We start from the raw sequence: 20,211 nt of genomic DNA on the forward strand, positions 1-20,211 counted from the left end.
GTAATAAACTCTTTTAGCTTCTTCTTGTCTGGGAATCTCTTTAATTCTCCTTCCATCTTAGTGATAGCCTCACTGGATAAAAACCCCAATTATTTCAACTGTAGAATAGGGAGATTTTTATTAAATACAAGATACTGATTTTACTAACTTATCTATACTAACCCTGTTGTAGAAATTACTTAGAATTGCATAAGGGTCTATAAGGTTCCTCCAGGGCTAGATTCTATGAGTCTTTATTTAAAAAAAAATATGTTTTTATTGATTTCAGAGAGGAGAAGAGAGGGAGAAAGAGAAAGAAACAAAAATGGTGAGAGGGAATCATTGATCAGTACACCCCACACTGGGGATTGAGCCCACAACCCAAGTATGTACCTGGCTAGGAATCATACTGTGACCTCCTGGTTCATAGATCAATGCTCAACCACTGAGCCGTGCTGGCTATGCTATGAGTCTTTAATTTTATTATGGATGGGATAATCTGAACTGGTAAGTTCAGTGCACCCTTCATGATTCAGGTGACCCAACATAAGTGAGAGTCAACCTTTCCCAATGCTCACTAACTCTTGGCCATGGCGAGCCTATTTGCCTTATTGCTATCCATATAGTACAATTTCACTGTCAGGGTCTATACACAATGATAATGATTCTATGTAATTATGTTGAGGAGATATGTGGAGTCTCTTAAAAGAGAAAAAATGAGGAAGACTAAATGATGGATTGAGGATTCTGCATGGTGAAGGAATAATATGACTTGGCCATAGGCTATTACATGGTATATTGGAAAACAAACATGACCAGTGTACCTTTTTTGCAAAAGGGCCCTTCATATGGTGAACTGGTGCAATCGCAGAAGTATCCACTGCGCTTCTCCACACACTTGCCCCCATTGTGGCAAATGCTGCCATAACTACTGCAATGGCCTGGGCATCCTGGTCGGACTCCAGAGGTGACCTTGGCCCGTTCCTCCAGGTCCAGTTTCTGCCCATTCAAGTGCAAGGAACGTATGCATCCTAGAAAGCCTTTCTGTTTTGATGATGTTCCTCCTAAGTGATGAAAAACAAATGAAAAAAAATTAGGAATCACAGGGTTCAGATTTTTTTAATTTAATTTTGGCATTCATAACAGTCAACTATTATTCTGTTGTGATGCTGTGGAGAAATTTTTCATTAAAGTTTACATGGAGAATTAGAAATTTAAAGAGTCTAGGGGAAATGCATGTTTTTTGTTTTTTTTTCAGGCTGAGAGAAACACTCCTCCTACCCTCCCACTCCCATGCGCACACACACACACACACACACACACACACACACACACACAAATTGCTTTTTAAATGTTATAGTTCATGTGGAATCCTGTACTGTACATATTTAAGGTAGAGCTTTCAAGATAAAAAAAAATCATGATCCTTGCAAATGAAATAAAGTGTATTTGTTGTCTACTGCAGACATTTCTCTGAAGTGGAACACACAGAGAAATTGTGCCTCTGGCAAAGTTAGAAGCGAGTTGTTAGGCTCCTGGAGTTAGAAATTGCAGTGCTTATGGGTGCAGTATGGTGGACTACAAAGAGGGTGGACTTTAGGACAAGACAGACATGGAATCCAACTCCATCTTACTAGGTGATCCACCACTGACTCACATGAACCCCCCATTGGCCTATAAAATAAGACTTAGTCTATTCCATATGTATATAGTAAAGCTTAGTGAAAATATAGTACATCCTCAATCACTGCTCTTTGTTACCCCTTCACTTAAATCCTCACAATGGTATATACATATTGATCTCAGAAATTACACTCAAATTGTTATTTGGATGACACATTTCTTCTGCTGGAATGCAGAAAATGATTGCAAGCCAACTTTCAGCTGAGGGCATATTTTGAAGGTTTCAGAGACAACCACAATGCTCATTGCAAATTATCTATCAACAGAGTGAATCAAAGATACAGAATATTTTGTTACTATTTGAAACCCAGGATTCTATTAGCCTAAACACGTACTATCAGAAATATGTCATTTGAGAAACAAAAAGCAAAAAAAAAAAAAAAAAAAAGCTAAAGCCCATCAGCATATATTTATTTTGTGTTGAGAGTTCTGGAAAGTCCCAGAGAAAATGTATACATGGCATTAAAGAACCTAAATTCCATTCTAAATGCAATGCTTTCAGCTCAAATCCATGCATAGAGGTAGCTGGAGGGCACTCAGGTCTTCCAGGTGTACATGGAGTACTACAGGAGAGGAGAAGGTGTGTTGGAGAACAAAGCCTGCCTGCCATTTGTTTCTGTGTAAGTCATCTATGCTTTCTGAACCTCATTTATTTCCAGTTCTTCATATTGCAACCTCATTAAATCTTGGACTAGCAAATGATAAAAATATATTCCCATTAGGTAGGCACAGATATGAATTCCAAATGTTCAACAAGAAACAAAGCTGGGTATGTTAAAGGAATTAACATGTAATGTAAAATTTTCTGGCATCAGTTAGCTTGGCAGAGTGGACAAGCAAATAATTGCAAATGGGGATGGTGGCAATATAAGGTAGAAGCAGGGAGAATTTGCCCTTCCCTGAACCACACCAGGTCATCAGACATGCAAATATATGTATGTCAGCCACTATCTGCACCTAAAGACAGAATGTTCCTAGAGGATTAATCTAGTCTCTTATCCTAAAGGAATAATAAAACTCCACTGTATTTTCTGTTCTGGTAAGTGATACTCAGGTTGGCCAGGAGGTCAAACCTAAATTGCATCCTCCCATCTGTCTCAATTTTAGTGAGTAAATCTCCTTTAACCACAAGATAAATCAATTGTAAACACAGCAGATCATAGAGGAAGGTTCATTCTTTCCTGGAGATTGTGTAGAATAGAGGACAACACTTAGACAATCCAATGTTTTGTTCTATTTTTCCTCATTTTGTAGTCACTCCCTGGATTTAAATAACTCTTCATATGTCTTGTTAGTGCTATTTTTCTTTAGCAGAGGTGGAGAATGCAGGATCTGTTGCCCATTTTTTTTTGGGTGTGACTCAGCCTACAAGTTTATAAATGGAAAAGATGGCTGTGGTGGTTTCTCTGGCAGACATGCACCCCTTGAATTTGAGACAGAGGATGGCCCAAGACAAGAGGATCAGCTCCATCCCACATGCTGACAAAACACAGTGACACAAAGGACTATGAACTAAATGGCAATACCTGACTGCTTTTATTCTCTATGAGGGAAGAAAAACTAGAGAATATGAGATTCCCTCCTCTTCCCACACACACACCCAGGCCCTGTCAGGTTGTCAACACTCTGCACTTTTGACAATACCTACTGTGTGTACAGTTGTGCTGGAGGCGTGACTCTGTGAAATTTGAATACTGTGCAGAAATGCAGCCAGTCTTCCCTCCTCCTCTCTCACAGCCCTTCCCCCCACCCAGCTGTGGATCTGCTCTCCCAGGTTCTTCTGGACCCATCAGATTCTTCCCACACCCAGAGCACACACACTCCGATTGAATCCCAGCAACAACTGTCTTCCCAAGGTCAACCCTGACTCTTTTGATCCACTCGCCGTTTTGCAATAAGAGAGATCAACCACATGTAAAAATTCCATTCTGCCAGTTCAAAGAGCAGTTATTGCAGAAAATCACACTCAAATCCTTAGCACAGTTGATATACATGAAAGATCTAGTCTGCACTCATTGATCCATCTTCCTGTTGTGACTTCAGGGCAGCTGGCATCTGAGCTGCTTGCTAATGGCTCCCCAGGGATTCATGGTCCACCTTGACTTTGGACCTCCTCATGTACTTTGAATTTATGTTGTGTGGCATCTTCCCCCATGCACTCCATGGCTCTCTTCCTTCATCCCGACCATCACAACACACACACCTACCCTCATATACATGCATTCCTTAGTTCACATACTTATTTTCCTCTCTATTTATTTTAATTTTCCCATTTTTAAAAAACAAAACTATTTTAAACATTTTATATCTGTTGACAATTAACTTGCTCTCCTGCACACCAAGACTCTGCTGCACTGAGAGGGCACACGTGCACTCACCACTTGGCCATATCCCAACCAGGGGCACTTCAGTCACTCACAAGGCCTTCCTGGCCCCTGTACTCATTTTATTTTTCACATGTTCCTGTATACTCTTATCTCTACTTGGCTGCATGTTGTCTAGAGTTTACAGAGGTTGAAAGTTAAACAATAAGAAAAATGTAACATTATCCTTAAAGCTACTGAAAATCATTTAATTGGGTCATATCTAATCTGCAAGACCTTTGAAAATCAGAACAATGCCTGTGATTCTAAAAAAAACACACAACATATTTGCTGTATGTCAGAAACTTTATAATGAACTCATCAATACTCAATGTGGGAAAAAGGTATTATCTATATTATTCACATTTACATAATTGAGAAAACTTAACGTCTAAGACATTTCTTTGGCCAGAGTCAAGATGAAAACAGATTTAACATAGCATAGCCAGGAGTCAGACTGAGACCTCTTAATCTTCAAAGCCTATATACCTTCACATCCTTAAAATCCTAAATGGAACTATTGGGGTATTTGATTAGACAATTTGGGTCAACACTGCCATTAAGTGATTTTTCCCTTCCTTTCCCTGGTGTCCTTCATGGTCCCTTCTACCAAGTAACGTACACATGTGTATTTATCCTCTTGCTTTTATATCCCTCCTCCTGACAACGTACTCCATCAGCTGGCCTCACTGGAAGCACTTTTGTATGAAACTTGTCAGTTGGCTGTTGGTATTGAGACTGTTCATTGTGATGCTGCTTCCTTCGACTAAGTATGAATAAACTCTTCAAAACGTGACTCTCATCACTTCCGCCTTTCAGAAACCCTCTATGTGGCATCTGGTCAAATGCTCACTGCTTCCAGAGACACAGCTTGATCCCATGCCCTCCTGAGTACAGGTACAGGGGCCTCCATTTATTTCTCTTGTTTGCCCTCACCACATTAGACACAGTTCACCTGAAAACAGAAATTTTAATTCCCTGCCAGTGGGGAAGCAAGAGTAGCATTTTGGGAATCTCTGCAACTTTATGATTTATCAAGTCAGTATAGAATTTTCCCCAGGAGTTATATGTTGGAACAGATATAGTTTGTTTTGGCACAGATAAAAAGCCAAGACAAAAAAGAAAAAAAAAAAAAGAAAAAAAAAAGGTGGGTGGGGAGTCCCATGAAGCAAGAGGAAGTAAAGACACACAAAAATGAAACTCACAGGCCAACACCTTTATGAAAAGCCGGCTCTCTGATTTCAGCACATTTGGAACAGGGTGTTAGGTTTGTGCAGAGTGAGACTTTTCCTTGCTGCCGTATACACAGAGCACAGGGATAAAGGTGCCATTCCCATAGGTGTGTGGTAACAGCAGATCCTCAAACTGAAAAATAATCAGTTCCCAGCCTGCTCGTTCTCATTCTAAGGGTGAGGACAACCAGCATACTTAGGCTGTTGTTTTCCTACCAAGGCCCCATAGCAGTTCATCCAGATCCACACCCAGATCTCCTGGCTTCGCTGCTTGCCGTGGTGCCTGTTCTTGGGCTTCTCCTGCCTTATTTCATAGTGAGTGGCCATTAGCAGAAAACAGCCACGCGGATGGATGAGACCTCCCAGAGGGCTAAGGATGGAGGTCCAGGCATGCAGCAGCCATTCCGGAGGCCACCTGTTATACAGTTCCCCCGACTCTGCCAAAGTGAGGTGACCAGAAAAATCGCATGGCTGTAAATACAACTATCATGGAGATAAAAGCCTGAACGGAAAACATAACTTATGGGAACCCAGAATGCCTGCCACATTCCAAGAGTAGTGGTGTCCAACATTATAAAATGCAACCAGCCTCTCCTGCTCAGGAAGACTCAGGAGCAAGCAGTGAGACCAGTGATGTGATGCTGAACCATGCTCTGTTTTGACTGAAAATTGCTCATTGTCTAAAGGAATCTGGTCAGACACAACGGAATTAATATTTAAGCAGTGCCACGCTCAATCTATCCCAGGAAGGAGGACACACTAATGCATCTTTTCCTGCCTAAGAAATAACAATATCCAGTGTCTCCACATTTCCCAATGATAGGGAATGCGATTCTGCATTTTGGCTGCTCTAACTAAATAGAGCTTGCTTTTTGTTTGTTTTGTTTTAGTTTTTGCTCTTTTTATGAACCACTCAATTATAAAAAATAGAAATATTGCAACTTCAGCATTTTCAGCCTCCAGATATTTCTATTGTAAATGGATGTATCACTGAACACGAAACAACAGAATTCAAACCGACAAACTAAAATGGCTTTCCACAGCATTATTCTTCAAGTGCATTAAGACAAATTCAATAAAGCCGAGTAACACTTGAGATGGAATTTATTGGAGAGAAACACAGAAGCAGGTGCTCTCACCACAGCTGACCTTGGTTCCACCTCACGCCAGAACTCTCCTCCAGACCCAACCGCCCACAGCTCATTGTCTCTGAGATCAATTCGATGGGAACCTCTGGGGAAAGCTGCCTGGAAGCACTGCTGCCTCCTTTTCCCTGTTGGCTGGCAGACAGTGATCACACATTCAGGACATATGATAATTTCATAGCGACATGAAATTTTCATGAAAGCATCAAAAAATTATTCAATCTTTATATGCACATTTTAGCTTGAAAGATTCATAAATACTGCCTGAAGATAAATTAAACTTTGGCATGAATATAATTTATGAAAATTGCAAACTACTTGAATTGATTTCAAAAAGAAACACATTAAATCTTAATGACTAACAGACTTCTTCAGAGAAATAAAATGTGATGTTTAAGATGTATAAATTTTAAAAATATTTTAATAGTAAATTATATAATTTAAGTGGGGTATTAATTAAGTAAATTCTTTATAATCATACAATCTTAATCATTTATATTTTAGCTCCTGTCAGAAACGAAAAACATAACAGATGAGAAAATAAAATATTTTGTTGAGAAAATAAAATATTACATATTTTGTTACTTTTCTTTCATCTTATGTGCTTTTAGTGACTGCTTCCCTCAGAGTTAAAAATTGTACAGACCCAAATTTAAAGGAAGCAAATAAAAACACCCTTCGATTTCTGATGGGATCCTGTTACTAACAAGAAGGCGATGTATTGTGATAGCTGTTTAAATAAGAAAAATGAAAGAAAATGAAATCCTGTCGAGTGGCCACATTTGGAACCTATTTATATAATTGTTCTAAGACCTAAACTTCAAGTTTTATGGAAGAGCAGTTTCTTGGCTTTGATAATATTATAATATCCCCAACATTTTACAGGTCTGTTTTGTACTTTAAAGCGTTATGTACCCTGCTCAACATTCTTATATAAAGTCATTTCTAAATTATAGCTCTAAGTCCGACCTGACCTTTCCTACCTGAACTAACGTAGCTAAAATTTCTCTCTTACTTCCCCTCATTCTCTCTCTTCCTTTCTATTTCTCTCTACCCTCTCCCCCCTGCCCTCTCTCTCACACACACAACCGAGTGCTCTGAAAGTAGTGTCATTACACCATTTGCCTGGCCAATCTTCACCATCCAACAATGTCCTGACATATTTAATGTGCTCGGTGACTGGAATGAATGAATGAATGAATGAGTCAATGAATAATGTCTAAGCCTTTCCAGCCCTGTGACCAGCAGTGACAGCCAGTTCAGATTCTGAGTCTCATGGAGGGAATGAGCAGCGGAGTCCATTGCTGGAGACCAGGACTGTTTTTCTGTGCGAGAGTAAGGCCGCCACCCAAGGGTGTGATTTCAGGAGGATCAAAGAAGCCCCCTTTTAAAAAAACTAACAGTTTCTTCTCCATGCCACTAATAATGGAAATCCATTTCAGAGGGTCAGTATATTTTATTACACTGCTAGTGATTATTCTTAGGAATTAGATATCAGCCAAAAGGGGGAGTGTGGCCCACTGATTTGGAGCTAGCACCACTAAGGGGCAAGCAGCTGATCTATTCTTTTTCTAAGGGCAAAATAGGATCATAAATGAAAACTAATAGGGGTCCCTGGATAGCTGAAGGTCATATCTGCAAAGAGAAAAGGTACAAAAAGAGTCTGAGATCACCTTAAAATTTGCTATGGGGTGGCATAATCTTTTATTGTTGTGTCTAATGAAGCAAGCAAGAAAGAATTTGTATAATAAGATTTACCATTATAAATGTTTTATGACACATTTTAATCATTTCTCAGGTCCAGATAAAAGCAGTTTCCTTTGGGCCTGGTCACAAAGTAGTTTTGTAGGGTTTTTAGCATGAAGGGTGCCTTAAGATGTCCCCTACCTACAAACAGCTGGCTGTTCAGCTGCAGTCGGAAGTGGCCCTCCTCCGAAGTCTCCCTGCTCATCCTCGGGAGGCTGTCCACCTGCAGTGAGGTCACCTTGAGGTTCCTCTCGGCCCGAACGTAATGCCATTGGTTGTCATTCAGAGGAGAAGGAGACTGGACTACGAGCTCTATGGGGCCGTTCCCAACATCAATTGCAAAAGTGATCTCAGAAGGAGCTGAAACCAGAAAGGGAAACAGGTAGAAATGAAGGGAGTTGTCAGTGTGTTTAGGGCACAATAATGTCATGAATGAATGGCATACAGGGTCGTATGTCAATAGCCAGGCAAAGAGGACTTCATTGAAACCCTGCACTATTAAAATTACCATTAGTAGTAATATCTACCAAGCACTAAGCATCAAACTCTCACTTTTGTCAAGTTGGTCTTGAATGTGAGAATTCAAGTAATAGCATAGGGACTTGGAACACCAATGTTTATCTGAAAAATATGCATTTGTGCCAAGGTTCTGGGTTTCCTGTATATTCTAGCTCCAACTGTGTTCTCCCAGAAATCCATCAATACTGATTAGCAAGGCAGCTCTGCTCCTGCAAGGAGAAGACCCACCACCTGATATATCTAGTGTTCTTTCCATGTTATATTATAAATACATGTGATATGAGCATTCACCCTATTGCTAGGATTAGAGAGAGAGAGAGAGAGAGAGAGAGAGAGAGAGAGAGAGAGGGACTCAGAAAGTCAAAGTGTTTTCTCCAAGAAGACATAGTTGCAAATGCTGGTTTTTGGGGTGACACACAAGCCCCCCAACACCCCCACCCTAGGCCCCTTCCCTGACTCTGCCCTTCTGTATCAATCTGCATTCAAGTCAGGGTATGAAGATGATGGTGGTTCTGGGGTGGCAGTGATGATTATAGATCCATGAACAGAAAGACAGAAGGAGAGTAGCCACAGCATAGTGGAAACAGTGAGCTCTGCCAGGCTCTGTACTAAGCACTGACCACAGCATCTATCATTTCATCCTCAAAACAACCCTTTAAAAAAGGCATCATTTTGATTTCCTTTGGATGGGTTAAAAAATAAATGTGAATAATTTTCTCTAAGTTTCCTAAATAGCAAGTAGAATCTGACTCCAAAATTAAAAGCAATCACTATATTTTTCTCAATTGAGTGTACACTATCATATTTTCTACTAGTGCTCCAGTGCACAAATTCATGCACACTGAAAGGAAATTAATTAGAAGGTGGCTGGCTGGGTGGGACTGGGCAAGATGGGTCAGACACACCCTGGAGCCAACCTCCCATGGTCCCTCTCCATCAACCGCTTCTGGGGTGGTGCTGCAGCACAAAGGGCGTCTGTGGAGTGAGCAGAGTCCTTTGGGCAGGTGAGGTCCCTCAGCCTGGCTGTGCAGGTTGGGCCAAAACCAGCTCTCTGACATCCCCCAAGGGGTCTCAGATTGTGAGATGGAGGTTCTTGGGTGATACACCCCAGAATCGGGCTCCCTTCTCTCTGGTTCTGGGGTGCATCACCCAAGAATTGCCACTTCCAAGTCACTTCAGCTCAGCAGCTTCTGCGTTGAGCATCTGTCCCCTGGTGGTTAGTGCACATGAGCTATGATGTGCACATAGCTATGGGTCAAACAGTTGGATGGTCCCTTAGCCTTTTATATATATTACATAAACTTTTTCTGAGTCTGAAGGAAGTGGAGAAGTAAATAATACACTGAGGCTGAGGAGAAGACAGCCCCTTGCCGTGGCTGGAATGGCCCCTTCTTTCCCAGCACCCTGAGATGGCCCCTCTCCTTTACCCCTAAAACAGAAGATGGGTATTTATTTCACAAAGTCATCAACTGCAAGACCTGAACTATCAAAGGTCAAGTACCACCCTGGAACTCTCTCTCCTTAGCTTTAAACCCTAACAGAAAGCCAGTTCTGGTGAAAGAAACCCCAATCTATAACATTTTATGTAACTGGGAGTTTGAATTGTTTTGCAAATGTGAGCCCTGACCTAAAGGGAAGTAATAAGTTAAAGGCCTTAAAGTCAAACTTGAGAGAAGACTCGGGAGCCACCATGACCAGAGGTGTTTTCTGTCTTGTGCAAGCTCAGTGTTCTCATTTGTAAAACAGAAATAAAAACAGTACCTAATTGTAAAGTTGTTTATAACTTAATTCTCATGGATTTTACATTTTCATCAAATGTAAGATTACTTGCATTTAAAGCATTTTTGTACAACACAAAAGTCAAAATACAGCACCGGAAAGTACAAATTGGACATTGCAACATAATTAACTCCAAATCATTGTTCATTACCCTGTGATGATAAGCCATGACATTAGCTGCTGCTGGAATGAATCGAGTGGCCTTGGGGCCTAATTTTTATTAAATTTATGTTGTGGTTATTATATTCACATTATGAAATAGTTGGCACTCAACTCCATGTTCTCAGTTCCAGGCCGTTAGGTATCAGGGATCTTATTTCACACGAAAGACAGGGGTTTCCTCCCATTGATAGTTCAGTTGTTGGAAGGAAAGGAGGTCAAAACTGCCAATAAAAGAATCCCTTCCCTTGCATGCCTCCTGTGCATTTGCAAAAAGAATACTCAGCCACGAGAGAAGCACACACACGCAGCCGCTACCACCTCTGGCCAGGGTTCTTTGCCTCTTTTCTGGAGCTCTTAAATACCAGGTTTCTGTCGATAAGACATTACTTGTGCTTTCAAGGGAATATGATGAGGTCACATTATTGCAATATGGTCAATTGCCTCAATCAAGCTACAGAACACATCCATTTAGACACAGATAAATGAGCCTCCTAATGACATGTGTGAGTCTCCATGGTTATGGGTACTATAAGGGCAAGACCCTGCGAGCAGTCCACCTACACATGAGAAATCAGGGCTGCCCTGAGGGCAGCGATCGGAAAATGAGCGCATGCAGCTGAGAGTAGAGATTTTCCTCACTGCAGGCACCAGTGATTCTAACCATCAATGACAACACAGTTCTCTAAAGAACAACACGCTTTTTTTTGTTGAAGTTCTATCCAATGCTAACATTAGTTTGATTTTTTTAATCATGTGCATGCAATTCTCCAAGAGCACGTTTTATTACTTACTATTCAAAAATATTATGTGCGAGAGGGAAATTAATACAGAGAGCTCCCGATCCACTGGTGACCCCTGAACACACAGGCTCACATACACAGGGTGAAGCAAAAGTGAGTTTACAGTTGTCGGTATGAAAAAGTAATACAATAGTTAATAAATAATAATTCAGGAGTAAATTGTTTCACAATCTCACAGCTGTGAACCTTCTTTTGTTACACCCTGTATGTATTTATTTTTAAGGGTAAGAACTCCAGTTCTGAGTTTTTGCTTTTATAATTACTGTGCTATTCTGTTTAACTAAAATCTGTTGAAACACATATGTAGCATGTGCAGACACAAACTGCACACAGAGAGCTCAAGCAGTTTCAAATCCTCAGCAACTCTGCTAGATTTTTACCAAATAGAATAGCAGTCTACGATGAAGTTTTTGATAAGTTATTTTAGTGGATTATTTTTTTATTGCAGAGATATTTGACATTTTAGATTTAATTTTGAAAAATTTACATGGAATGTATTGCAATTTTTAATTTTTTTTTTATAAAATGGAATTTTTTTGAATCTGTACCAACCTTATCCTTATGTCTAAAACAGTTCCTGACATTTATACTTCTATTACCAATGTGAAAAACAATTAATTCAAAATTTATAAAATGTACCTTTTGATAAATTTGAGAGACAATAGGTGGATAAAACTGATTATAGTTTTTAAAATAATTTTATGAAGTCATTCATAAATTTGTAGAATTAGGTCTAAGGAACAGAAATTTTAATGTTATTATTGTTACTAGACAAACTAATAAGTAAGTTTACAGTTGTCCATGTAAAAATATATAAAAAGTAATTATAATAATGTAAGTGGAAAGTATTTATCTACTATCTACTATATTGTCTTTTTTTCTGTACTGAATTATTTTTATTTACAAGATTATATATTGAATTTCCATAATAGGACATTTTACCATCTGAATTTCTATTGATTTTTATTTAACTTTATTATTATTTCCAAATATAACTTGCATAAAGGAGATAGGATGTTAAAAATGACTCATCCTGTCATCAAATGCACGTGATAAACCCAAGTTCATGGTGCAATGGGAAAGGAACAGTGGGGATTCTCCCGGGGTAGTGACACACTGCTAGTGGTGGGACTTAAGTGAGGAAATTACTTTCAGAGCAAAAGTACAGAAAACGTGGAGCTCACTTAAGAATAGAATGCAGGAAAATAACACTTTAGCTTTCCATGGAAATTGTAATGAACACATCTGGAGCTTGGAAGCTTAAGTTTTACATAGGAAATACCCACGGATCAGATAGAGAACATTGCCATAGGTAGCCATGGACATTTGGGTAATGCAGTGACTTCATGAGAGAGCGACTGATTAAATACTGAGAAGTAAGAATAATGCAAAAAGCTTTAGAAGGAACCAGACATTGCCATTGCTAATTTTACAGACAACCAGTGAGATTAATTTTGTGGTACAAACAGGAAAAGGTAAGACTGAAATTTCTCCTGCTGACCGGTTACATTAGTGATTCATAAAGGAAGGACTTACAGCTTATTTCAAGGCGGATGAAGTCTGTAATGCCAAGGTTTTCTAGGAAAACGCCAGAGAGAGCCGTGGTTTTAAAATAGAAGGAAATATCAGCACTGAATTCCGCATGGAAGGTGGGGAAGTGGAGGTAGGAGGCTTCTGTGTTAAAGGAGACTGCATTCCAGAAGTGTCCTGCAAGTAAGAAAACCCTTGAGCATGGTTGACTGTTGTGAAGTGGGACACAGAGAGCTAGGCATGTGGATGATAACCCTCAAGCCTGGGGGACTGCAGGGAGAGGGAGGGGAAGGGGAACATTTTGAACATCCTGTGCTTACGTAGTGCAGAAAGAAGGCTTTTTCATTACTACTCACGGTCGCCATAGCAACGCAAGGGACCAATTCTCCAAGCAGCTTCTGAGTTTGATCTGTTGGTATCAGTGATAACTATCTGAGTGACAGGCAAGTGGTCTTTGAAGGAAAGAAAGCCAGTATCATTTGTCCTGCAAAACATAAATGTAAGACAAAAGAGGAGAAAATGTGGATAATCTAGGGACTCTTTCCCAAGACTCTTCTTTTAAAAAGTGATTTGGGTACTTGCAGCAGGATGGGGCAGGGAGGAGGATAACACAGGGCCTTTCATCTCCAAAATGTGTGTGAGAGACTAGAATGCCAATCGCAGAACCCATGGCCAGCTTCTCCAAACAAGCAAATTTACATTTTCCCTAAGTCCTTCCAGAGCTTGCTTCCGCTTACTGTGGCTGAGAGCACACACCTGCCTGTGCAATGCTGAAATATGATGAAATGTTGCTCTCTCCCCAAAGAGACTGGCTGTCTCAGGAGCTCACTTGAAATGGGCATCACAAATCCCACAGGAACCACCCAAGCCCTTTTCAGCCACCTGCCAACAGTTTCAAACAGCTGAGGAGGCTTCTGTCACCTTTCAACTCTAGGAACAGACAAGTCTTTACAGTTACTCTTCATTTTGCTCCATGTTTTAAAGATCTTTGTTGTTAGAGACTCTGGCTTTATCTTTGTTAACTATGCAAGTAGGAAACTACTAGTCACCCAGTGACAAAAAATTTTAAAATAGGGTTAAGCTATTGATTTTTTTTCTCTTTGCAAGTTGTGTTTCTGGACTACTAAAAAGAACATATCATTTAACTGAAAATAAAAACAAAATGTAGGTAAGAAACTGATACTGGATTAATAAATATTTTGAGCCAGCAATTTACTAAGGAATAAGTTTATTTTTCCCGCACAACACTTTTATGGCAGTTGGTACAATTTTTCTTATTTAGCAATGAGAAAACTAAGGCCCGGACATATTAGGAAATGCCTAAGGTCACATGACAGTAGGGGCAGGGGCATAGCATATAATTGGTATATATCCTAAGTATAATTTGACAAGTATGTCATAAATATATGTTAATCTGAGTGGAACTGAATCATATGAGGCAGTCTGAGAACCACACACACATGGGTGGACATGCCATGTGTTAAATGCAGGGTTGGTCCTCTTGCTGGTAATAGGCAGAGTGACCTGCTTTGATATTCAGGCTGGAGCATCTGATGCAGCCAGTTGATAACAAGAGCATTAAGGCACAGATTCATATTGGTTCTTTCTCCATATCCACAAAAAAGTCACAAAACACTCAAAACCAGCAGTATATTTCATTGTCACTTTCAGCTTTCAGTTTAGAGACAACAAACTAATATTCCAGATTAATAATTTGGGAAACATGGCAAGAACCAAGTAGTGTGACAAGTGATTTTGAGGATAGAGCTTTAGAAGCAGACGGATTTGTTCTGGAGTCTCAGGCCTTACCTGAGATTATAGCTGTGTTAGCTTGGGCAAACCACTTTATTTCTGAAATTCCCCAGTATCCTCAGCTTTAAAATGGAGATATATTCTATATCACAGGGTATTGAGAGAATTAAATGAGATTATATAGTCACTTAGCATGGTGTCTGATCTATGGGAAATGCTGAACAATGGGAGTACTAACACTAATTTTCATCTGAACTAAGATTTCTGTTTTTATTTGAAAGTACATCTCTGAATGCTACTTGGACACAGGATAAATTTTGAGTCTTACATTCTGATATATTTACAAGAAGAGATTTCAAACAAATTGCAAGTAGTCAAAGTAGACAGACCAAACTCACATCCTCTCTTAAATTATTTTGTATTTCTATAGGATTTGTTTCTCTCCATTTTAGTTTCAAGGGGAAATGGAAAATTCATTGAGGCTAATCACTGCCTCCCTTACATGTTGTCCTCATGTCTACATCCATTTGATTTCCTTGTGCCAAAATATTGGGATATGCAAATAGCACTCTAAGAATAAAAAAATATTTTCCAAATAAAAGAGAAAAGACACTCATATTAAGTTTGATGATGAAATGCACATTACCAAAAACAATATTGATCTCAAAACTAAAATAAACATATAAGTAAATGTAACTGCTCTCCAAAGTTGTTTAATGAGGTAGAAACAGATCCAAAGTCAAATGCCTACAAGGACTAGCCAAGAAATAAAATGACTTTGTGTTAGATGCTAAATGAAGCCTGACACACAGCTTCACTTGTCAGGGGGAAAAGAGAGAGAAAAAGAGAGACAAGAAGACTGGTAGAAAGGAGATGTTCTGTCTAAAGGAAGCATAAATTGTGTTATTCATGAATATAAGTTATATGGCTCACCTGAAATATTAATGCAAACATTCTCAATTTTTAAATCTTTCTTGGAAATTTATTTAAAAAATTTAAAATCATAGTGTGATAGGAACCAACACTGCACTGACCAATAAAATCCACATGAGAAATATGTTCAGCGGCCAGGCAACCTAGGCATAAAAAAAAAACTTTTACTATTTATTCATACTCTTAGGTCAACTTGAAAATAGATTGGATTTAATTCATAAGTGACATATGATTCACACCTTTGAAAGCATCAATAGGTAGAATATCTGGAGGGCGGTAGTGGATTTTAATCACAAGAAAATGATATGAATTATGGTGTTGCCTATTGATAGGCAGGGAGTCCATAGCTGTAGATTCAACTTTCTACACATTAACTGGTGTTTTGAACCAGCTTTATTTGAACAAACAAATAAATAGACTTTGTCTTTTTAGAGACCTTGTCTTTGTTTGGAATAGAGGAGGCTCTCCCTAAGGGGACAGGGCACTTACATACTTTATCAGTACAGAAGTGGCTGTGTTGTAATGGAAAAGCATTGTCATTTGACTCAGACTGGCATGGGCTGAATCAATGTTCCTCAGCACCCTCCTTGTCTGATGTCAACTAACACTCTAACTAGTACATAGTAGGGACTCAAATAGTTGTTGAAATTTCCAGTAAAGTTTGATATTAAAATGTGGAATAAAATATTTAAAGGAAAATAAGAAAAGAAGTCCCCTGTTGCTGAAGGACAAAGGAGCAGGCCAGCTACAGATTCCAGCTGTGGAAGCCTTAAGGGCACAAGGAATGTGTGTCTCAAGAAACACACGTGACCTAATAAAAATATATACATTAAGAAGAGGAATTGGGAAAAATATTCTCAGGAGCAAAAGTATGGCCAGAATTAGTCAATGTGGTCTCTTCTCAGTTTAGTGTCTGAATCTTGAGGGTTTTTTTTTTTTTTTTTACCAAATTCAGAACTGCAGACGCAACAGGGGCCTCTGTTTCTTTAGTGTACAGACATGGTGAGATGTCACATGCTCCCATTTGCTTTTATCAAGCAACTAGTGACCTTATGCACAGATCTGTGTACATTCAAAAAAAATTAATTAGAAGGTGGCCAGTGGGGCGGGACTTGGTGAGATGGGCTGGACAATCCTAGGAGCCAACCTCCTGTGGTCCCACCCCACAGGCTGCACCTGGGGCAGCGCTGTGGCTCAAAGGGCATCTGTGGAGTGAGTGGGGTCCCTCGGCACGTGGGGTCCCTCAGCCTGGCCTGTGAGAATCAGGCCAAAAATGACTCTCCAACATCCCCTGAGAGGTCCCAGAGGGCAGTTCTTGGGTGATGCACCCAGAATTGGGCTTCCTCCTCTCTGGTTTGGGGGTGTGTCACCTGGGAATCCCTGCTGCCAAGTCACTGTAGCTCAGCAGCTCCTACATTTAGTGTCTGCCCCCTGGTGATCAGTGTGTGTCATAGCTTTCAATTGAAGCATCTGCCCTCTGGTGGTCATTGCACATCATAGGATGGTTGTTTAGCCATATATATATATATATATATATATATATATATATATATATATATATTAGAGGCCCTGTGCATGAATTTGTGCCAACCTGCCCTGATCTGGGCCAATCGGGCTGGGCCACTGCAGGGAGAGGAGCCATGGGCAGTTGGCCGGCTGGCCCAGCTCCCTGGTTGAAATTCGGTTGAACTCCCAGTCGAAATCCTGGTTGAGGGGAAAATTTGCATATTATCCTTTTATTATATAGGATGTTAGTGAACTTCTACTCCGTAAGCTTCTTTGAGGAGAGTAATTTGGGTTACTGAGTCTATAAAGAGTTGTTTTTTTCTTTTTATATCTTCTCTTTCAGTCACTGAAAAGTAACAAATAAAACATTATACATAGGATAGAAAAACAGAAATTCAAGCCTTTGTGTGTCTTAGTAGATTAGTCTCAAGACATAATGCCCCTCATTGCCTGTGGCTTCAAAAGCAAAACTAGCAGTAAGATGCCCATAAGCAACTCTGCAAATCTAAAGGACCATGTTATACTTGCCAATAATTCTATCCTAAATTTGCTTAAGGTAAAGATTTCCCTTTTGTCTTCTTGACAAGGATTTTCAAATAAAAGAGAACTAGGGGATTAAATGACAATTTCAAAATGAGCTGAAGTCTCATTTGGCTGTGTTCATATAAAGTCCACACCTGAGAGGGTATCTGTTTAGCCATGTCCCATACAAGCCAAACCAGAGCTGGAATCTTATTTTTAGTTCCTAGCAAAACAAGGTGATTCTGGCAGAAATTTAAAAATCAGAAACTACATATCTTCCATAAATACTTTAGAAACTTGAAACTGTAAAGCTCATCTCAAGTAGTCAAGAGACTGCAAAATTAGGTCTTATATTTATATTTATATATAACCGAAGTTTACCCAATGTTTCTTGATTTTTAAGAAATTAAAATGGCTCTCAAGATTTCATGAGTCTACAGTTGATCATAAAATACTACCACAGATGGAGATTTAGGAGGTGTAATTGATTGAGATGTTTGGAACATGAAAGAAGCATTCAGAGGTGCTGTGGAAGGTCTCCATGGCACTGCCCACATTCTTTCTCCCAGATCAGGGTGCTCCTCTTTTCCTCCCCAAAGAACCATAATCAGTCTTCTATGGCAATTTCTCTCACTGATTTGCTAATTTCCATGAAATATGTAGACCTCTAACTTATTCCACTTTGGTACAGTGTTTCACAGTGTTTCCATCTTTCTTATTAGACACCAATGTTTTCTTTCCATGAATATATATTCTTCAACTGCCTACTAAGCCCTCACTTACATGTCAATGGAAGCCATTTCTACCTATTGTGCCCAAACCTGCTGCACTTGACACTTTTCACAGGGATTGGCTATCAGGCTTGCCTATGTCACTCAGTTCTGTGAATGAACTGGCCCTGTGCTCCCAGTTGCTAATTTTATACCTAGGAGGCTGATCTTTATCTCTTATATTTTCCTCACTTTTTTTTTTTTTTTTTTTTTTTTTTTTTTTTGTCACCCAACAATATATTTTATAGATATTTTTAAGAAAGAAAGGAGGAGATAGAGAGAGCTGAACATTGGTGTGAGAGAGAAACATGGATTGGTTGCTTGCCTGCCCAGGTATTGAACAGGCACCTAGGTATATTAATTGACTGGGAATCAAACCCTCATCCTTTTGTTGAATGGAACAATACTTCAACCAACTGAGTCACCCAGCCAGGCTCTTCACTTATTCTTTTTTTAATATATATTTTATTGATTTTTTTTACAGAGAGGAAGAGAGAGAGATAAACATTGATCAGCTGCCTCTTGCACACCCCCTACTGGGGATGTGTCCGCAACCAAGGTACATGCCTTTGACTGGAATTGAACCTGGGAACTTTCAGTCTGCAGGCCGACACTCTATCCACTGAGCCAAACCGGTTTCTGCTCCTCCCTTATTCTTGATCAACAACTTCTACCCATTTCACCTTCTTTATGTCTCTCAGCTCAACTGCCCTTTCTTCATCCCTTTGGCCTCAGTTCCTTGTTTTAGTTTTTCCTCTCTCTCATTATTATTGAATTTATTTGGGTTACATTGGCTAATAAAATTATATAGGTTAAATAATTATTTTTATTTTTAGCCACTGATTGATTTTAGAAAGAAAGACAGGGGTGGGAGTAGGGGTGGTGGTGGGGAGAGAGATGTTGTTCCACTTATTCATGCATTCATTGGTTGATTCATGTATGTGCCCCAATCTCGGGAACGGGCATCTAACCTACACATTTGGTGTATCAAGACAATGTTTTAACTGAACTACAGAGCCAGTGGTGTACAACTCTATAACACATAATTTGTATATTGCATTGTGTGTTCTCCATCCAAAGTTTAGTATCCTCCCATCACCATTAAACATGTTTACTGTCTCCCACTTCCCCCTAACTTTTTTTTCTTCTGGTATCACCATACTGTGTATCTATGTGAATTAGGTTTTTTGTTTGTTTGCTTGCTTAATCCCTTTGCCAATTTCACCCAGCTTCTCCAGTCCCCTCCCATTTGGCAGCTGTCAGTCTGTTCTCTGTATCTATAAGTCTGTTTCTCTTCTTTGTTTATTTTGTTCATGAGATTCCACATATAAATGAAATCAAATAGTATTTGTCTTTCTCTGGATGGCTTATTTCTCTTAGCTTAATACCTTTTAAGTCCATCCATGCTGCTGCAAAAGATAACATTTCCTTATATTTTATGGCTGACTAGTATTCCCTTGTGCAAACATACCACAGCTTTTTAAGCCACTCACCTGCTGACCTGCTGATGGGCACTTGGCTGTTTCCAGATCTTGGCTATTGTAAATAGAGCTGTGATTAACATAGTGTTTCATGTTTCCTCAAACATATTCTTAAAAATAGCAGTTTATTTTTAATTTTTTGATGAAACTTCACACTATTTTCCACAGCAGCTCCACCCTTTTCTCCACATCCTCATGAGCACTTGTTTGCTAATTTATTGATGATAGCCATCTGACAGGTGTGCGATGATTTCTCATTGTGGTTTTAGTTTGCATCTCTCTGATGACTAGTGACTAGCATCTTTTCAT

General features: G+C 39.5%; 1 protein-coding gene across 1 annotated transcript in view; it reads right to left on the reverse strand.

The window, feature by feature from the left end:
- CNTNAP5 (contactin associated protein family member 5) overlaps window positions 1-20,211 on the reverse strand; it is a 777,625-nt gene that overhangs the window by 126,561 nt on the left and 630,853 nt on the right. The window contains exons 15-18 of the mRNA XM_036421736.2: window positions 13,295-13,422; window positions 12,945-13,115; window positions 8,290-8,508; window positions 804-1,043 (exon numbers count right to left, since the gene is read on the reverse strand). Coding sequence (XP_036277629.1) covers window positions 804-1,043; window positions 8,290-8,508; window positions 12,945-13,115; window positions 13,295-13,422 — 758 coding nt within the window. The remainder of the gene's footprint in view (window positions 1-803; window positions 1,044-8,289; window positions 8,509-12,944; window positions 13,116-13,294; window positions 13,423-20,211) is intronic.

Source organism: Pipistrellus kuhlii, unplaced genomic scaffold (genome assembly GCF_014108245.1).
Source record: "Pipistrellus kuhlii isolate mPipKuh1 unplaced genomic scaffold, mPipKuh1.p scaffold_m20_p_7, whole genome shotgun sequence".
Classification (NCBI taxonomy): domain Eukaryota; kingdom Metazoa; phylum Chordata; class Mammalia; order Chiroptera; family Vespertilionidae; genus Pipistrellus; species Pipistrellus kuhlii.